Source organism: Megalobrama amblycephala, linkage group LG12, assembly GCF_018812025.1.
Source record: "Megalobrama amblycephala isolate DHTTF-2021 linkage group LG12, ASM1881202v1, whole genome shotgun sequence".
Taxonomy (NCBI): domain Eukaryota; kingdom Metazoa; phylum Chordata; class Actinopteri; order Cypriniformes; family Xenocyprididae; genus Megalobrama; species Megalobrama amblycephala.
The window spans coordinates 800,737-821,648 of record NC_063055.1 but is presented as its reverse complement, the minus strand read 5'-3'; the positions used below and the strand labels follow the sequence as shown (position 1 = coordinate 821,648).

The 20,912-nt window shown below is 36.8% G+C and overlaps 1 protein-coding gene across 1 annotated transcript; it reads left to right on the top strand.

The window, feature by feature from the left end:
• Window positions 1-1,042: 1,042 nt before the first annotated feature.
• commd10 (COMM domain containing 10) lies at window positions 1,043-20,679 on the top strand. The gene is made up of 7 exons (XM_048210737.1): window positions 1,043-1,181; window positions 1,347-1,437; window positions 1,520-1,627; window positions 4,060-4,215; window positions 4,567-4,680; window positions 20,368-20,427; window positions 20,501-20,679. The coding sequence occupies exons 1-7, from the start codon at window positions 1,153-1,155 to the stop codon at window positions 20,537-20,539; spliced, it is 597 nt and encodes a 198-aa protein (XP_048066694.1). The 5' UTR covers window positions 1,043-1,152; the 3' UTR covers window positions 20,540-20,679.
• The last annotated feature ends 233 nt before the right edge of the window (window positions 20,680-20,912 follow it).

Genomic DNA, 20,912 nt, shown 5'->3' with positions numbered 1-20,912 from the left:
GGATTATGTAATGCATGTTACTGGTAATGCATTACTCACTAGATCAGAAAAGTAACCTGATTATGCAATGCATGTTACTTGTAATGCGTTACTTTACTTGTTACATCAAAAAAGTTATTTGATTACATAATGCACGTTAATTGTAATTCATTACTCGTTACAATAATGAATGTTACATGTAACACGTTACCCGTTACATCAAAAAAAATCTGATTATGTAATGCACGTTACTCATGCATTACTTTACCCGTTACACGAAAAAAGTAACCTGTTTACGTAATGCACGTTACTTGTAATGCATTACTCATTAGATCAGAAAAGTAATGTAATTATGTAATGCAGATTACTTGTAATGCGTTACTCCCAACACTGCTTGTTTCATATGAGATTGAAAACACCTGATCTCTAGTTTTTCCACAGACACGCAAAGTTCAACTTGTATGAAGGTCTTCTCTGCCTGCTGGTCGACCAGGAGCAAACTCAATTGAATAATTGAAGCTGTATTATATTTTTTGTATAGTTTTCACATGATTTTATATCATTTTATTCAGTGGTGTGTTAAATACACACAGTATTACTGTGTTATTACAGTATTATGTTTAATACAGTATCTCTTCAGCCAAAACCAAAAACACATACTATCAAATCTCTTTGAAAAATGTGTAAAAAAAAAAAAAAAAAAGTTCAAATTTTGTTTTTCATGCCCTAAGAGCAATAAAAACGCATCCTGACTGAAGTTTTCATAATTCATGCACGAATGGGTTAACACACACATATGTAACTCATAGACATATTTTCATTTACTTCAGAAATAATGAAAGATAAATAACAAACAAGGATTCTAGTTTTAAACAAAACATGATGTAGCTGGTTTTGATAAGCCTCATGTGAAATCAGATAAAACAATAAAAGATATTTGCTCGCTAATGTAATTATTCTCTAGTTCATTTTTACGGAAAGTAAACAAAATGCTGTAGTAATTATTGTATGGTTGCCATGGGGACTTTTGCTCATTGTTTCTATTATATTTCTAGGACAGCATATATTCGCCTCGCGTTTACTCGGTGGGCGTGTTGACGCGCTGACGTCACCGTCACGTGCCTGAGCGGTAGGAAGTGACTGTTTCTAAGAAAGTAAACGAACGGATTGACGATGAGTTCAATAATCCCAGAAACACAGAGGTAATACAGTTTTTATTTGTATTCATGCGAAATTTGTACATGAATCTATACGATATTGATCGCTGTATTTGTAATGGAAGCGTAAATCGTTTGACAGATGATTTAACAATGATCAGCTCCATCATCTCTTCATTATTGCTTTCTCTGTGTGTTGATGATCTGCAGCATTAAAGCGGCCGTGATTCACATCAACTCCATCGACAGCAGCAAGTTTTCCAGACTTCTGTCTCGGATTCTGCAGAAGCTGCACCTGAAGGTCTGTGATTCAGAAGCTTCAGGTGTGTGTGTGTGTGTGTGTGTGTGTGTGAGAGACTGAACGAGTGTGTGTGTGTCCGCAGGAGCGATCCTTCAGCGAGGAAGAGGAGGAGAAGCTACAGAGCGCTTTATCAATGGAGAAACAGACTCTGCAGCTGCTGCTGGAAACAGTGTCCTTCATCCTCGAGCAGGTCGTTCACGCTTAACCTCACCATCACATCAAAACTACTGGAATGTTACAGTATTCCAACCATCCAATCAATTCCCTACAGACAAAATCAAGCCCCGCCCTACATTTGTTCTTGTTTGCAAAGCCATTTCACTCGGATATATATGGCTTGTTTCTACACCATGAAATAAAAAATAAAAAAGGTAATTGCAAAAGTCAGAATCGCGAGATATAAAGTCAGAATTGCGAATTTATATCTTGCAATTCTGAGAAAAAAGTTAGAATTGCGAGTTATAAAGTCAGATTTGCGAGATATAAAGTCAGAATTGCGAGATATAAAGTCAGAATTGCGAGATATAAAGTTAGAATTGCAAGATATAAAGTCAGAATTGCGAGTTATAAAGTCAGAATTGCGAGATATAAAGTCAGAATTGCGAGATATAAAGTTAGAATTGCAAGATATAAAGTCAGAATTGCGAGTTATAAAGTCAGAATTGCGAGATATAAAGTCAGAATTGCGAGATATAAAGTTAGAATTGCAAGATATAAAGTCAGAATTGCGAGTTATAAAGTCAGAATTGCGAGATATAAAGTCAGAATCGTGAGATAAAGTCAGAATTGCGAATTTATATCTTGCAATTCTGAAGAAAAAAGTTAGAATTGCAAGTTATAAAGTCAGAATTGCGAGATATAAAGTCAGAATTGTGAGATATAAAGTCAGAATTGTGAGATATAAAGTCAGAATTGCGAGATATAAAGTCGGAATTGTGAGATATAAAGTCAGAATTGCGAGTTACAAAGTCGGAATTGCGAGATATAAAGTCAGAATTGCGAGTTACAAAGTCAGAATTGTGAGATATAAAGTCAGAATTGCGAGTTACAAAGTCGGAATTGCGAGTTCTATATAAAGTCAGAATTGTGAGATATAAAGTCGGAATTGCGAGATATAAAGTCGGAATTGCGAGATATAAAGTCGGAGTTGCGAGTTACAAAGTCGGAATTGCGAGTTCTAAAGTCAGAATTGCGAGATATAAAGTCAGAATTGTGAGATATAAAGTCAGAATTGTGAGATATAAAGTCGGAATTGCGAGTTCTAAAGTCGGAATTGCGAGATATAAAGTCAGAATTGCGAATTTATATCTTGCAATTCTGAGAAAAAAAGTTAGAATTGCGAGATATCAAAATTGCGTGATCAAAAACAATTGCGTAAAAAAAGTCAGAATTGTGAGATATAAAGTCGGAATTGTGAGATATAAAGTCGGAACTGCGAGTTATAAAGTGGGTACTGCGAGTTCTAAAGTCGGAATTGCGAGTTCTAAAGTCGGAATTGCGAGTTACAAAGTCAGAATTGCGAGATATAAAGTCAGAATTGCGTGATATAAAGTCAGAATTGCGAATTTATATCTTGCAATTCTGAGAAAAAAAGTTTAGAATTGCGAGTTATAAAGTCAGAATTGCGAGTTCTAAAGTCAGAATTGCGAGTTCTAAAGTCGGAATTGCGAGTTCTAAAGTCAGAATTGTGAGATATAAAGTCAGAATTGTGAGATATAAAGTCAGAATTGCGAGTTACAAAGTCGGAATTGCGAGTTCTAAAGTCAGAATTGTGAGATATAAAGTCAGAATTGCGAGTTACAAAGTCGGAATTGTGAGTTCTAAAGTCGGAATTGTGAGATATAAAGTCAGAATTGCGAGTTACAAAGTCGGAATTGCGAGATATAAAGTCAGAATTGCGAGTTACAAAGTCAGAATTGCGAGTTACAAAGTCAGAATTGCGAGATATAAAGTCAGAATTGCGTGATATAAAGTCAGAATTGCGAGTTACAAAGTCAGAATTGCGAGATATAAAGTCAGAATTGCGTGATATAAAGTCAGAATTGCGTGATATAAAGTCAGAATTGCGAATTTATATCTTGCAATTCTGAGAAAAAAAGTTAGAATTGCGAGATATCAAAATTGCGTGATCAAAAACAATTGCGTAAAAAAAGTCAGAATTTTGAGATATAAAGTCGCAATTCCCTTTTCTAATTTTTTATTTAGTAGCGGAAACAAGCTTCCATAGATATTCCGCACAATAGAGAAGAAAAGATGAGTGCAACTTCATCTTTCATCTTCAAGTTTAAAGGTGCTGTAAATGATGTCATCAGTTCCAGCGTTTTAGACGCGCCCCTTTTTCTACAACCCCACCGCTGTGGTATAAACGTGTATTTTCAACTTTCCGTTTCAAGTGCTTCGAAGCTCCACTTGTCCCACTCTCAACTTTTGTTGGTTTCTTTATTCTCCTCTTTCTTCCTCTCATGATGTTTGACTTTGTAAGCCATTGTCTAACTGCGTTGAGAACATTTTACACTTGCAGCACCTTCTGAAATCATTTCTGCATTGAACTGCAGAACATTATAGATTCTGTACGCCACTCTTTTCTTTGACTGAAGCAGGCGTTTGTGACTGTTGTTCCAGGCCGTGTATCACAGCGTTAAACCGGCGGCTCTCAAACAGCAGCTGGAAAACATCAGCGTCGCGTCTGAGAAAGCTGAAGTCTTCAGTCAGGTTTGGGCTTCAGCTGGTCCAGATGTGGTGGAGAAGATCAGACACGGGATATTTGCCCCAAAGAAGGTGAGTTCATGCACAGTTCGAGGGGTTTATGCAGTCAGATCAATAATATTACTGGATATATTAAAGGAGACCCATTTCACAAGATGTAATATCAGTCTCTGGTGTCTCCAGAATGTGTGTGTGAAGATTCAGCTCAAAATCCCCCACAGATCATTTATTATAGCTTGTCAAATTTGCCCCTATTTGGGTGTGAGCAAAAACACGCCGTTTTTGTGTGTGTCCCTTTAAATGCAAATGATGCTCCCGCCCCCTTTCCAGAAGAGGATTAGTGCAGGTCCATTTGTTGTATGTTTCATGATTTTATAATACATTAACAATATAATCAGCCGTAACTGTTCGCCGTGTCTTCAGCTGGATCACGTGGGATGGCAGCTCAACCTGCAGATGGCCCGATCGGATCAGAGCCGACTGAAAGCGCCGCACGCCGTGCTCAATCTGGGGCTCCGGACGGAAGACGACGCCGAGGTCTGTAACTTCAGTTCATCGGCTTTATTTCTACAGCGCTTTATACAACATTTGATTGTTTCAAACAGAGACAAATCTGCTCAATTCTAACACTAGTTCTTGCCTTCATGCACACATATAAAGACATAATAAAATGAAAGAATAAAATAATGAAAAAAAACGCCTTTAGGTGTTTTGGGAACATGCAGAAGCTCATGCATGTGAGTGTTTGTCTCTTTAAATGTGAGGCTGTTCGATCTGAGAGATTTGAGCTGCAGTTCCTGCGGCCGTCACATGGTGGCGCTGTGGCTGCATGTGTGTTTCTCAGAGTCTAAAGCTTTGTGACTGAGTTCAAGGCTTCGGTTGACCGTTTCAGAAGCAAAACACTGAATGTTTTCATTTAATAGCCATAGAAATATTCCAGTAGGTTGTGTTCTGTTAATATAAAGATGAAGTGTGTGAAATCATGATGCATTATAAAGCTATTCACAATCAGATGCATAACCTGAATATAAGATGCATTTATACTTCAGATCACAACTGTGGTTTGAATATGAAAAGATATAATTCATGACAGTGAGATTTGAATAGCTGGAAGTGAAGCGGATGATTGACGGGTTGAGATGCAGGTCGAGTAATTGATGTTGCTCTGTTGATGTGAGATGATGTTTGTTCCCATATTCTTCATGAAGCTCCTCCCCAGCCAACAAAAATATGATCTAAGAACCTTCAAAATGTCCAGATTTTAAATGTTATGTGAATGTTAGAGAAAAAAAGTAATGGTAAAGTGCAAAATGCATGTGTTTTCAGGGTTCGGTCACGGAGGAGCTGACGCTCTTTGTTGAGTTCCCGCTCCTGATTCTCCGTCAGCAGCAGATAAAGACAGTAATTAAGCATCTCGTTTGACTGCTGAGCTCATTTCCTGTCATTTGTCTGACACAGAGTCACGTGAGAGTTCTTCGGTGCGATGCTTTCTGTGATTTTCCTCATATTCTCAGCGGTGTTCAGTTCATTATGAGGTGACCTTTGATAACTTCAATCGATTTCCAGGGGTGTTTTAAGCTTTATGAGGGCAATTATTTCTATTCTTGTTAGATGTATGCATCATCTTTTATGTCAGATTCTTACATTTGATCAGTAAATTCGATTAGAATAATAAAACGTTATAGGCTGTTACCAAATAAAATAAAATTAAAAAAAAGCTGCAATTACAATCCTGCTATGAGATTAATGCTTTAAAAATGAAATATTTTAACTATGAAACTAAAACCACCAGTAGGTGGCGGCAAATCCCTGTCTTAATGAGTGAATCATAGAGTTCATTCAGCAATGAAGCAAGTGAATCATTGATTCGTTCACACACAGTAAGGAAACACTGAATATTGTGTGTAAAAACTTGCTTATCTATTGTATAAGATAATATCACATTTGCAGTCATGCTTTTATTCTGTATTGTAATATTGCTTATTTATATCATAGAGAAATATGACAACAACTCACACTGAGGCATTTTTGCCCTCATATATTGAGTTTCAGGGTCGTTGTAAATCATGTTTTTGCTTGTTTTGTTGCACATACTCGATCGTTCTGAGATTATCGGAGGCTCTGCTCCTGATCCAGAGCTTGATGTCACATCTTTGTCTCTTTTGACTGGATCTGGCCGGAGTTCAGCGCGTGAGGCCCGCGTTAGGAACATCGGCATTCCAGGGGCAATGAAGCGCCTTTTTGTTCATGGCATGTTTGGTGGGAACGCTGGAGTTTGGTGGACAATGCCTTTCATCATCTTCATCATCACACATGTATGATGCATACGGTGGTTCATCATGTTTGAACTTTTGTGTCTGTTAATCCCACTGGATTTAGAGGCCGCAGTGAAGACCCAAGGCTGTGTGTGTGTGTGTGTGTGTGTGTGTGGAGATGCCGCAGGCGTCCGGAGGGGCGTCTAGGTGACCGTCCGCAGGCTTCGGACACTCTCAATAGACTCTCTCTGTCTCTCTTGTTCTGTTACAGTAATTCTGCCGTGTTGCTCTTTCATCACAGCACCGTCTTGTTTGTAATCAGCTTTATGTTTTACATCATCCTGCATTTGTCCCTGAGATCCGTTTATAATGTTAATGAGGTTTTTGTCGTGTTCCCCTCAGATCAGAACTGAAGAATCGGACACAACACACACAGGAAGTAGAATTGGAATGACAGGAAGTGTAGTTTTAAAATATTGCCATTGATTGGTTCCACTAAAGGTTCTTTGGATTATTAAGAACACTGCAAAAAAATATGTTCTCACTTTGAGTTTTTGTTGAAATATCTTAAAGTTCTTAAATCAAGAATCATTTTCTAGACGAGTAAAAATTATTTTCTTGTTGTCAGGAAAAATAAGTCAAAATTAAGTGTTTTTTTTTTCTTAAAAGAAGCAAAATAATCTTGTTTTCAGTTTGGATTAAGATTATTTTGCTTGTTTTAAGAAAAAACTTTTTGACTTCACTTTGACAAGAAAATAATTTTTACTTGTCCAGAAAATGCTTCTTGATCTAAGAATTTTTAGATATTTGGACTGGAAACAAGACAAAAATTCTAGTAAGAACAGCATTTTGGGTCTTTTAAAGGGTTAGTTCACACAAAAATGAATTTTGTCATTAATTACTCACGCTCATGTCGTTCCACACCCGTAAGACCTTCGTTCATCTTCAGAACACAAATGAAAATATTTTTGATGAAATCCGATGGCTCCTACATAGCCAGCAATGACATTTCCTCTCTCAAGATCCATTAATGTACTAAAAAACATATTTAAATCAGTTCATGTGAGTACAGTGGTTCAATATTAATATTATAAAGCCACGAGAATATTTTTGGTGCGCCAAAAAAACAAAATAACGACTTATATAGTGATGGCCGATTTCAAAACACTGCTTCAGGAAGCTTCGGAGCGTTATGAATCAGTGTGTCGAATCAGCGGTTCAGAGCACCAAAGTCACATGATTTCAGCAGTTTGGCGGTTTGACACGCGATCCGAATCATGATTCGATACGCTGATTCATAACGCTCCGAAGCTTCCTGAAGCAGTGTTTTGAAATCGGCCATCACTATATAAGTCGTTATTTTGTTTTTTTGGCGCACCAAAAATATTCTCGTGGCTTTATAATATTAATATTGAACCACTGTACTCACATGAACTGATTTAAATATGTTTTTAGTACATTAATGGATCTTGAGAGAGGAAATGTCATTGCTCAGGCCTCACTGAGCCATCGGATTTCATCAAAAATATCTTAATTTGTGTTCTGAAGATGAACGAAGGTCTTTCGGGTGTGGAACGACATGAGGGTGAGGAATTAATGACATTATTTTCATTTTTGGGTGAACTAACCCTTTAAGAGCTGATGACTGAAGGGTTCTTTGGGGAACCAGAAATGGTTCTTCTGATGTAAAACCCTCTTTTTGAACCTTTATAGGACCCTCTGATTCCCGCAATGCAAAAAACAAAGATGGAACCACAGAATTCAGTCATAAAAAAAGGGATTTTACAGTATAACACGGAATGTTACGACTTTTACTTTTTTTTATGACTATATTAAAGTAGGTCAGTATACTGAAATCTAGTGTTTGTGAATATTAAACTGCAAAAAGACTATTTAAATATGAATCCTGCATGTTCTGTGTGAATGAATGGCACAGACACACGGTTTCCTTTACCTTACACACACACTGAAGCACGCGTGATGCTCTCGGTGTCTGTCGCCTCACTATATGAGGACCTGAATGTATGAACTTCATCTCCAGAGTCATTTCATGAACATTTCACCGTTTCATTTGAGAAATACTATCGTCATCATATCATAAACACACCGAAACTGGAAAGTCTTCACAGCAACCCGTCAAAATAAAAGTTTGGTTTAACTTGAAGAAATTGCGACAAATATATTATTGTTGTACAGTAGAGTATAGCTACGTCTCAATGTAATAATAATACTAACACTAATAATAATAATAATAAATTATTATTATTAAAACTCTATTTTTATGGAATAATCACAATTCTTCCATGTTTTAATTTTAAAAAGAGAAATTAAATTAATATCTTATGCCTTCATTTGATTGCCAGAAAAATTTAAATACACAAAAATGAATTCTGAAAAATAAAATTAAATCAGTAAATTTGGTTGTTTTTATGATTTCAATTAATTAGACATTGCTTTTTGAACAAATAAAATAAAAGATAAGGAATTTAAGAGATTTCATAGGGTCCTAAAAAAATCTTTGTTAAACTTTTAATAAATTGTTAAATTGTATGAGTTTCATGATTTCAATTAATTAGACATGCTTTTTGATTACTAAAATTTAATTTAACCATTAAAATAAAGTCCAAAAAAAATAAAAAATTTGAATCCAGAAAAATTAAAACGGAAAAAATGGAATTTGGGAAAAAATAAAACAGATTTCAGAGGGCCATAGCTTAATTTTTAAGAGCAAACAGTGAACTCTTGCTTTAGAAGATCAAAATGATTATTATTATTATTTATTTTAATTGTTTTTATAACTTTGACTAGTATTGAAAGCAGTTTGATTGTAGATGGCGATGCTGTCGAACATTTAGTCTCCAGCAGAATCACGTCTGATTCACACTGTGATGAAAGACTTCTGGTTTCTCTCCTAAACGTGTCTTTCTGAAGGTTCATGAGGCGTTTGCTGGAGAAACTGACCTTTTAGAGCAGAGTTTTGCTGTCGCTTGATGTTTTGAAGTGATGTTCCTGATCACAGTTTCATATTGAGACAGTAACGACGAATTAAGCGATTGTTCTGCAGAAATGCATGAATGGTGTTTCATCTGGTGGCGTCCCTCACAGATTTGTGTGAATGTGGGATCAGGCGTGACTTTAACTCGTACTGAAGGCCTCAAAGTCTCATAACCCAGATGAAAATTCCTGCTGCTGATTCCTCTCTGTGTTTCTTTTCATCAGCTTTCAGGCAAATGTGCTTCTCTCATCAGCGCCGCCCGCTGAGCTCCATCAATTATTAAAGCGCATCTGAATGTTTTGCTGGAGCTGTTTACCTGTTTATGCAGCCAGAAACGTGCGTCTTATATAATTCAAACCATCAGGGACGTTCAGCCGGTCTATTCTTGGCTGTGTGAGGTCTGTAAAATCATCTTCAGTCCTGGATTCAGGTCGTGTGACACGTCAGAATCTCCTCATTTAGTGTTCATGTGAAACTATAACTATAAAAATGAAACTATAAGTTGTGTGTGAGAAAGCGTCTCGTCCTCTTCTCAGACTTCAGCTGGAGTGTGTTCGGTGCGTTCACAAGTGTGTCTCGTGAATGATTCATACGTGTTCAGACCTGTGCGGCTCATATATGGCGTCTGCGACATGCGATGGCCCAGTTTCACATGATCGGTCTCGGCCTGTAGGACCGCAGCTCTTACTGTAAGCATCAGAAGCAGTAAACAGCGTCATGAGTCCCTCTGAGAGTCTTATTAGAGCCCATTCTGTGGAGTCTCGTCTGCTAATGACAATCACGTGTTTAATGAGGGCTCGGGACTGCAATCATTTGAAGTTTCGCTGACAAGTTCTGATATTCTGTGAGTCAATAAACTATTTTTAATCTGGAAGATAAAGTTCTGAACCCGCTTCACATATAGAACCTTTTCGTCATAAACAGATCTTTAAAGGGGATTGATAATGTCACTTTCACAAGAAGTAATATCAGTCTCTGGTGTCTCCAGAATGTGTCTGTGAAGTTTCAGCTCAAAATCCCCCACAGATCATTTATTAAAGCTTGTCAAATTTGCCCCTATTTGGGTGTGAGCAAAAACACGCCGTTTTTGTGTGTGTCCCTTTAAATGCAAATGAGCTGCTGCTCCCGCCCCCTTTCCAGAAGAGGGCGGAGCTTTAACAGCTCAACAACAACAAAGCTGGAGAATCTCACACACTACACACTAACTAAAGTTAAAAAGTGAAATCATAATCAAGGACCCCTTTAAAATTGAGTCAAGAACCCTGGAGTTCTGACTTTATATCTCGCAATTCCGACTTTATATCTCGCAATTCCGACTTTATATCTCGCAATTCCGACTTTATATCTCGCAATTCCGACTTTATATCTCACAATTCTGACTTTATATCTCGCAATTCCGACTTTATATCTCGCAATTCCGACTTTATATCTCGCAATTCTGACTTTACAACTCGCAATTCTGACTTTATAACTTGCAATTCTGACTTTATATCTCGCAATTCTGACTTTATATCTCGCAATTCCGACTTTATATCTCGCAATTCCGACTTTATAACTCGCAATTCCGACTTTATATCTCGCAATTCTGACTTTATATCTCGCAATTCTGACTTTATATCTCGCAATTCCGACTTTATAACTCGCAATTCCGACTTTATAACTCGCAATTCCGACTTTATAACTCGCAATTCTGACTTTATATCTCGCAATTCCGACTTTATATCTCGCAATTCTGACTTTTTTAAACTCGCAATTCTGACTTTATAACTCGCAATTCCGACTTTATATCTCGCAATTCCGACTTTATATATCGCAATTCCGACTTTATAACTCGCAATTCCGACTTTATATCTCGCAATTCCGACTTTATATCTCGCAATTCCGACTTTATATCTCGCAATTCTGACTTTACAACTCGAAATTCTGACTTTATAACTCGCAATTCTGACTTTATATCTCGCAATTCTGACTTTATAACTCACAATTCCAACTTTATATCTCGCAATTCCGACTTTATATCTCGCAATTCTGACTTTACAACTCGCAATTCTGACTTTATAACTTGCAATTCTGACTATATCTCACAATTCCGACTTTATATCTCGCAATTCTGACTTTACAACTCGCAATTCCGACTTTATATCTCGCAATTCTGACTTTACAACTCGCAATTCTGACTATATCTCACAATTCTGACTTTATAATTCACAATTCTGACTTTATATCTCGCAATTCTGACTTTATATCTCGCAATTCTGACTTTATCTCACAATTCCGATTTTATATCTCGCAATTCTGACTTTATATCTCGCAATTCTGACTATATCTCACAATTCTGACTATATCTCGCAATTCTGACTTTATCTCACAATTCCGATTTTATATCTCGCAATTCCGACTTTATATCTCGCAATTCTGACTTTATCTCACAATTCCGATTTTATATCTCGCAATTCCGACTTTATATCTTGCAATTCTGACTTTATCTCACAATTCCGATTTTATATCTCGCAATTCCGACTTTATCTCACAATTCCGATTTTATATCTCGCAATTCTGACTTTATATCTCGCAATTCCGACTTTATCTCACAATTCCGATTTTATATCTCGCAATTCCAACTTTATATCTTGCAATTCTGACTTTATCTCACAATTCCGATTTTATATCTCGCAATTCCGACTTTATATCTCGCAATTCTGACTTTATCTCGCAATTCCGACTTTATATCTCGCAATTCCGACTTTATCTCACAATTCCGATTTTATATCTCGCAATTCCGACTTTATATCTCGCAATTCTGACTTTATCTCACAATTCCGATTTTAAATCTCGCAATTCCGACTTTATATCTCGCAATTCCGACTTTATCTCACAATTCCGATTTTATATCTCGCAATTCCGACTTTATATCTCGCAATTCTGACTTTATCTCACAATTCCGACTTTATATCTCGCAATTCCGACTTTATATCTCGCAATTCTGACTTTATCTCACAATTCCGATTTTATATCTCACAATTCCGATTTTATATCTCGCAATTCCAACTTTATATCTTGCAATTCTGACTTTATAACTTGCAATTCTGACTTTATATCTCGCAATTGCATGTTATAGTCAGAATTGTGAGATAAAAAGTCACAATTACCTTTTTTATTTATTGGCAGAAACAAGCTTCCATAGATAGATCCTCCCCTCCGCTGCATAATTAAAGCGGCGACCGTTGAATGCATGAAGTGCCCGACATTCCACACTTCCTTTCTTCGGTTAATGAAGTGCATCATCCGGGTGTTTGAAGTGCACCTTTTCTTGTTGGAATTTTCAGTGTGAAACACTAAACACACTGTTTATACTGCAGAATGGAATAGTGCACAAGGATTTTTAAAAACAATTATTCATTGAATAAAACCACACCAGACGCATATATTAATGATGCATGTTGAGATGTTTGAGATCTCACGTCATGTGAACGTCTCAAGTCTCACGTCATATTTCAGCAGGGTTTGCATTGAAGCTTTAGGACGAGGCCTCAAGGTAAAGCCTCTCAAAGACGCCTCTATAGCGGGACAATCCCAGTCTTTGTGGCGCAGCGTTCTTGCATACTGTACGGCGGCGCAGTGGGACGAGCGTGTGAAAATCCGCTCTGGCCCCCTTCCATTCATCCCGCTTTAGAGACACAAGAACCTCAATAGAACAATGAGGCCTTTTCCCCTCGACGGCTCACAAACAAAACAGAGCGGCGTGAATCCAGAGCGCTGGTGTCGTCGTCGCTCGCTCTGACCGGCACGTCAACCTGACGCTGTGTGTTCTTATTTAGTCAAAACAGAGGATGTGGTTTATTCTAATACAGGAAGCGCGGGCTGTCCCGTTCACCGCATCTTTACTAAACAAATGAGAAGCTGCAGGACTTCAACACCCGCTACAACCCATCCAGAAAAACCACAGGGAATTCATACGTGAGAAATTTGATATGTGTCTCCAGAGTCATGAAGACAGTCTAAGGCATTTTTATTTTATATATTATTCTGCATTAATGACTCTCAGTTATTTGTCAAAACATAAACACATGCGAATTAAAAACTGGGTCTCATTCAGTTTACGGGTCATTCTACAGAATTGGTTGAAATTATTTTTCCACAAATGTTGTATGTTTGCCAATTGTATAATATCCAAGGTACACATTTCTAGTAATTGTGCAGTTAATTCCCATATTGTATTTTCAGAAAGTTTTGAATATTTTTCCTATTTTCAAATTTGTCATTACCGAAACACAATAATAAATAATTTAATAAGAAGGGTCACATTGACCTATTAAGATTTTATTTACATCTTCCTTGTTGTAAATATATTTTTTGCTATTTTAAAAAAAAAGTTTTCACAGGTAAATCAATAACAATTACAATTTTAACAATATTTCAAGTGCAATTTATTAGATTTGTTGTATTTTTAATTCAATCTTTCTTTGTAAAAGGCATAAAGTTTATCAAACTGATTTCAAAGTGAAGGATTCATTAGTTAGAATAAACATTGAATCAAACACTATAATAACATCTGAGTTGGTCATTCAATATTCTGAACACATTTAACTCAGAATGATGATCTATCTGCTGTGAAAGAGAGGCTGTGAGAGGAATATTTCCTGATCAGAAATGTAGAAGTGTGTTAAAATCAGTCTCAGACAATGACTCAAACACACTGTTTCGGTAGTGATGTGAAAATGCGGAACACATTTTTTTACATGAAGTTTCATTATTTAAAAATCAAATATAATTTTTTTTTTTTTTTTTTTAACTTCACTTAAAAAAAAAAAAAAAAAAATCAAATATATTTTTTAAAAACAACAATGGAAAAATTATTTCAATATCATTTTCACAAGTTGAAATTTAGGGGTCAGGGTTCGGGACAGACACCTCCCAATTGAAATTACCCAATAAATGATGATTTTATATATATTAATACTGATATTTTAAATATAATTGTAAGATTCAATAGACAATAGAAGAATCTTAGTAAACATCTAAGATTTGAATACTTAAGTGCTTTTTAAATGTGTTTTTTGGTTGTGGGACAGCAGTTTGCACCAATTCTGTAGAATGACCCTTATATGCAGGGAGAACTCACAAAAAATTTCCATCTAATTCAAACATGAATTTGTCCTTAACCTCATTCTAATGATTTGGAGTATTGTAAATGAGTGCTCATTTGCATAAAACACACCCAAAACATGCCCATATAAGGGTTTCCCTCACAAGCTTTCCTTTACAGCCAGTGTTAATGTGTCAGAATTCATCGGTTTCTGCTGTAAAGAACAGAAGACAAGAGTCATTTCAATGTTGATTCAGTTCAGCTTGTTCTTATCCGGTAGTGTCAGTGGAGTCAAATCATGTTGAATCATCATGTTAGTGTAAAGTGTTTTCTTACGCAGGGTTAGTGAGTCGAATCAGTGGGTTTCAGTAGAAATGATTCATGTATCTCCTCTGTAGAGGCCGAACACAAACATGAACTGTCAGATGATGATTCATTATTCAGGAATATTTGACCTCTGAATGTTCCAGTCCGGATCAAACGTTCCAGCGACTGCAGAGAAACAGATGCGCCTCAGAGTTTGTTATTGTTTCTGTCAGTGTTTGTTTCTCATTGTTTCAGACTGAATTTGTAATGAGAGGACATTTTATGGGTTTATTTATCATTATGTGTGCTTTATGAATTGTTTAAATGTCTGAATGTCTTTGTGCAATGAAATAAAGACAAACTGAAGTGAGGTCATGTATGCTCATATTTGTCATCTTAATCTGCCATATGCTCGAATTTCTTCATAAAGCGCTTTAGAGCTAAAAATACTTCAGCGAGGGTTTACAGACGTGTGTGTCGAGCATCTGATCCAGACAGATTCATTGTGCTGTAGCTGCAGCTTTGATTGTACGGAGCGAACATTACTGTGTTTTACTGTGTTGAGAGTTTCACTGATGGAGATTCAGTTTGTGTGAAGAGCTTTTCTGTGTCGATCTCTGAATCAGCATCAGCATGCATGTTTCATTTGTTTGTGTGTGTGTGTGTGTCACAGCAATCGTCCCAGAGCTGTGATTCTCCCGTCAGCTTTGAAAGCATGCAGGAGCCATTAGCTTTAGCCTAGATACGTCAAAACACTTACTGAAACTGAGGCTGAAATTAACCCTTGATTCCTGACACACATTTGCTTTCATCCCGTGTGTGTATGAACACTCATGCACACTCTCTCACACACACACACACCTGTGATGATATATTGTATATACTGAATCACACGGATCTTCTCTTTCTCTGGTGTTTTTGTTCCTGTTCTTCAGCTCTGCTTTTGTCCAGGATGTCCTACATATTAGCCGTGTCTCCAGCGGCTCTGCTAAAGATAACGCTTCCCCTTTTACTCTTAATTATGGATGATAATGTTGTGTCTAATTAATGTCTTTGCCATTAATGTGGCCTGACGGGTTCCTGCCCAAGAAACTCTGCTGAACACACACACAATTGTGTGTGTGTATATATATATATATATATATATATATTCATATATTCATATATTCATTACATATTCATTATTCATATTCATTACATTCACCCCCTTTGAAAAGTAACATTTTAAACAATATGTCAATGAACACAAAAACCATTTCCAAAATGTTGACAACTGCAAAAAATGCTGTTCTTACTTAGAATTTTTGTCTTGTTTCCAGTCCAAATATCTAAAAATTCTAAGATCAAGAAGCATTTTCTTGACAGTTTTTACTTAAAACAAGCAAAATAATCTGCTTAGCAAGATTATATATCTTATTTTTGGTTTGAAATATGATTATTTTGCTTACCCCATTGGCAGATTATTTTGCTTGTTTTAAGGAAAAACTCACTTAATTTTGACTTATTTTTCCTGAAAACAAGAGAAAAAAATTTACTTGTCAAGAAAATACTTCTTGATTTAAGAACTTTAAGATATTTTGACTAGAAACAAGACTAAGTTTTATATAACATCTATTTAACTTATAACATGAAGGTAAGGTTAATAAAATAACTTGGAGAACACAATTTTCAGTTTTACTCAAATTAGGATGATGCAAAAAAGAGTACGCCCCACTGAAAGTCTCTGGAGCAAAGCTAAATGTTAGACTACAAATGTCTAATTTAACAAGAATTCAACCACAGGTGAGTCTAATTAATTATTACACAGGTGTCCAGCAGACAGATGACTATAAAAGGGTGTTTAAAAACCCATTTCTTACTGTCAGCAATGGCACTACATGGAAGAGAAATATCAAAAGAGCTAAGAAAGAAAATAATTTCTTTACACCAGAAAGGTGAAGGCTACAAGAAGATACTTATCAGTCAGAATACTGTAGCAAAAGTGGCACAAAAGTTTAAAAAAGATGGAACTGAAACCATCTCACAGAGATGTCCAGGTTGTCAAAGGAAGTTAACACCTCGACAGGAGCGTCTTCTGATGAGAAGGGTTGAAGAAAATCGGCATGCAAGTTCACTGCACTTATCTAAAGAAGTAGAAAGCCAAACTGGGGTGACTATTTCCCATGGCACAATATGGCGTACACATGGGTGCCGTCCACGAAAGAAGCCTCTCCTAAAACCCAGACACAAAAACGCCAATCTAGTGTTTGCCAGGGCCCATGCTGACAAAGATGAAGACTACTGGGACTCTATACTCTGGAGTGATATTCTTATGATATTCTAGTGATAACAGCACTCATACCTTTTCACCATTTGTATCACCCCGCTGGAAGCGACTGTCACGGCGGCCGAGCGAATCCACCGTATTTTTACAAATACTACACTTGTTGTACTATGAACTGTAGTTCTAAGAGTTCTTTAGGCAATAATGTAGTTTTTTAGACCTAAAATATGTGATTCATGTTTACAAATTATTATGCAAGAGACAAATCAGTAAGATTTCTGTACAATAAACATTCACATTTTAGTTTTTCTAAGAAAATGTTTGTTTGTTTATTTCTCCATGTCTTTTTAGGTAACTGGTATCAATCTCAGACAAAATAATATACCAGATCTATGGAAACCCTACTTAGAGGTTGTTCCACATTATTAAGCAAGTCACAGTTCTCATGCAATATGGGGAGGAAGAAAGATCTTTCTGAAGATGAAAAGCATGAAATGAAATGATGTGCAAAAGGCATGAAAACAACTAATATTGTGTGAAACTGAATGGAGATTATCGAATTATCATAAGATTTGTGAGTGATTTAGAGCACAGCAGAACTCGGTCAGATAAAGGCTTATTAAGGAAAGTTCCTATCAAAAAAATTAATTGCATTAAAAGGGCAGCTATAAAAAAGCCAGTGTTGAGCAGCAAACAGGTATTTGAAGCTGCTGGTGTCTCTGGAGTCTCAAGAAGCTCTCCATGCAGGCTGGCAGTCATGCGTAAAGATGCATTTTAGACACCACTAACCAAACCTAACAAAGAGAAACATTTACAGTGGCTGTAGAAATACATGAAGACTCATTTTTAAATAGTTTTATTCACTGACTAATGCCGTACTACAATGGATGGTCTAAATGGATGGATTTCTGGATGGTTGGTGAATGACCACCACGTTCCAACAAGACTGCGACATCAGCAAGGAGCTGGTGGGTGATGATTTGAGCTGGAATACTGGGAAGTGAGATGGAGGGTATTAAAATGACTTTTGCAAGATATGTGGAGCTCATAACTGGCCATTTTCAGCAATGGTATAAAAAGGAGGATAGTGCATAGTACAATGCACTATTTGTACAATGCACTATGCACTATCCCATGCTGCAAAAAAACACCACAGCAATAAAACTGTTTGAAAATGTATTTCTACAGCCACTGTAAATGTTTCTCTTTGTTAGGTTTGGTTAGTGGTGTCTAAAATGCATCTTTACGCACAACTGCCAGCCTGATGGAGAGCTTCTTGAGACTCCAGAGACACCAGCAGCTTCAAATACCTGTTTGCTGCTCAACACTGGCTTTTTTTTTATAGCTGCCCTTTTAATACAATTAATTTTTTTGATAGGAACTTTAATTAATAAGCCTTTATCTGACCGAGTTCTGCTGTGCTCTAAATCACTCACAAATCTTACGATAATTCGATAATCTCCATTCAGTTTCACACAATATTAGTTGTTTTCATGCCTTTTGCACAACATTGCACCATTTCATGCTTTTCATCTTCAGAAAGATCTTTCTTCCTCTCCATATTGCATGAGAACTGTGACTTGCTTAATAATGTGGAACAACCTCTAAGTAGGGTTTCCATAGATCTGGCATATTATTTTGTCTGAGATTGATACCAGTTATCTAAAAAGACATGGATAAATAAACAAACAAACACTTTCTTAGGAAAACTAAAATCTGAATGTTTATTGTACAGAAATCTTACTGATATGTCAATTGCATAATAATTTGGAATGCAGTGTAATCATAGTGCCTATTTTACAATTTATTTAGACATTTTCGGAGCTCCAGGCCGTCAGCGTCACTTCAGAGCTCGAGTACCCGCTGAGAACAGCTTCATCTCGGCCAGTGCTTCGGGGATTTGCCGCTGGCTCTTATAGTGGTTAAACATGAGATATAATTAATTTTGGGTACATAAAATGGGTAATCTTTGGTCTTATTAATCTATTACTTGTTCCTGAGCAAATCGTATTGCACTCTGTTAAATTTAATAATTTAATATTAAGGCTATATTTAACTTAATTATTTAACTTAAATTTAATAATTTAACATTAAGGCTATATTTATTAGAGAGAAGAAGTCAAATAACAAGAGGATCTACATACTGTGTTTTTGTGTTGTTTCTAGTTTGATTTTACTTCTGTGTTGTTGCTAGGAAGTTTGTTTACTGTATTCACGTGGCAAGTCGTGTTTGATCCGAGTCAGTAAGGTGTGACCAAAGCCAGCTTTTAGTACTTAAACAGTTGGCTATTGTTGTAAATTTAAATATTATTGTTGAATAAATATTATTTTATATAAATAATATGTTGTATTTTGTATTGAGAAAGGGTCCATTAGTGCGTAATTAAAGTTACATTAACACGCCATTAGATGGCGGCAAACTTTACGAGTGAATGAGTCAGTCGCAAGAGACTTTTAAATTGAAAGGGACTTTTGTAAATAAAGGATGTTGTTGTAGCACTGTATGTTGTGGAAAATTCCTGTAAAAACTGTAAAAATCCTCAGCAGACATTCAAACTGATTTTTATGGACATCGATCTGAATAATAAATGGTATATCAGTCTCTCTCTCTCTAATACTGTACAAAATACAGTGAGTTTCAATGGAAAGATTCAACATTCTGTGACGTTTTTAGAATTAGTAACGGAGGTTTGGTCAAACTGTCAACATGAGATTTGAATCCATGGCGGAAGGAAGTAGTTCCTCAAAAAAGTGCCGTCAAACTGTTGTATAAATGCAATATTACACTTGTAGCCATGCAATATGGCTGTATATCAGCACTCTATGATTAACTACGGCCGAACCACAGCCGTGCTGATATACAGCCATATAGCATGGCTAGGAGTGCTCATATATACTACACACACACACACACACACACACATGTTCTCATCAACACTATTGACCTACAGTAGAGGCAGGAATCGGGCGTGTGTCACGCATGTGCGGTGACGTGTTCTTCATTCGTGTGTTTCTTTCATTTCTACAGCGCTTTATACAGTACAGATCATTTCAAAGCAGCTTCACAGTAATAAACACAATCAGCGTGTGTGTGTTTCTGCAGAATATCTCTCAGTTTGTCCTGTTTTTCTCTGCAGAATGTCTGAAAGCGAACAAAAGCTGTGTGTTTTATTTCAAGGTGTATTATTGATATATTTTATTGATATGATCATGAAACTTTCAGAAACGGGTCACAGTCACAGAGGGAAAGTGATTGTTTCGCTAATAATGGATGAGATGCTTTTATCCTGCAGCTGACGGGGTGTTTCTTCTGTTTCAGCGTCTGCAGGATGTTTGTGTGGAATTCAACCATCAGGATCTTCTGGATTTCTACAATCAGGTCAGACCGAATCCCTCATGACTGCCGATCGTCGGCGTAACGTTCAGACGCTCATGTTCCGCGTGTCTTACAGATGGAGAGGATACAGACGCAGCTGGACTCGCTCACGTGACGCTCCAGACGTTCAGTTTGTCTGATGGTTTCCTGGATGTGAAGAAGACTTCATGCTGAAGGCGAGGTGATAATGAAGATGACTCAGACAGAATCACACGTCTGATGATGTTTCATTAAAGAGGTTCATTTTGTTCTGAAGGTCCAGCGTCTGACTCTACTTTTCTTCTGCTCAAGTGTGTCTTTGCTGAGTGATAATTGAGTGTTTGAGATCTGATGATGGTGAAGATCTCCTTCACATTATCTGAAGCTCATTCACACTAACAGGACAATGAGTGAGTTTCTCCATCAGCAGGTGGTTCTCTTCTCTTTAAGTGCACTCATTCTTCCCGAGTTACAGTTTCTCCCGCGTTGTGAAGCAGCGCCGCAGGGAA

Coding starts and splice junctions, on each gene's coding strand:
- commd10 (XM_048210737.1), top strand. CDS start 1,153: ATGAGTTCAATAATCCCAGAAACACAGAG. Junction 1,182..1,346: donor ATAATCCCAGAAACACAGAG/GTAATACAGTTT, acceptor GATGATCTGCAG/CATTAAAGCGGCCGTGATTC. Junction 1,628..4,059: donor TGTCCTTCATCCTCGAGCAG/GTCGTTCACGCT, acceptor CTGTTGTTCCAG/GCCGTGTATCACAGCGTTAA.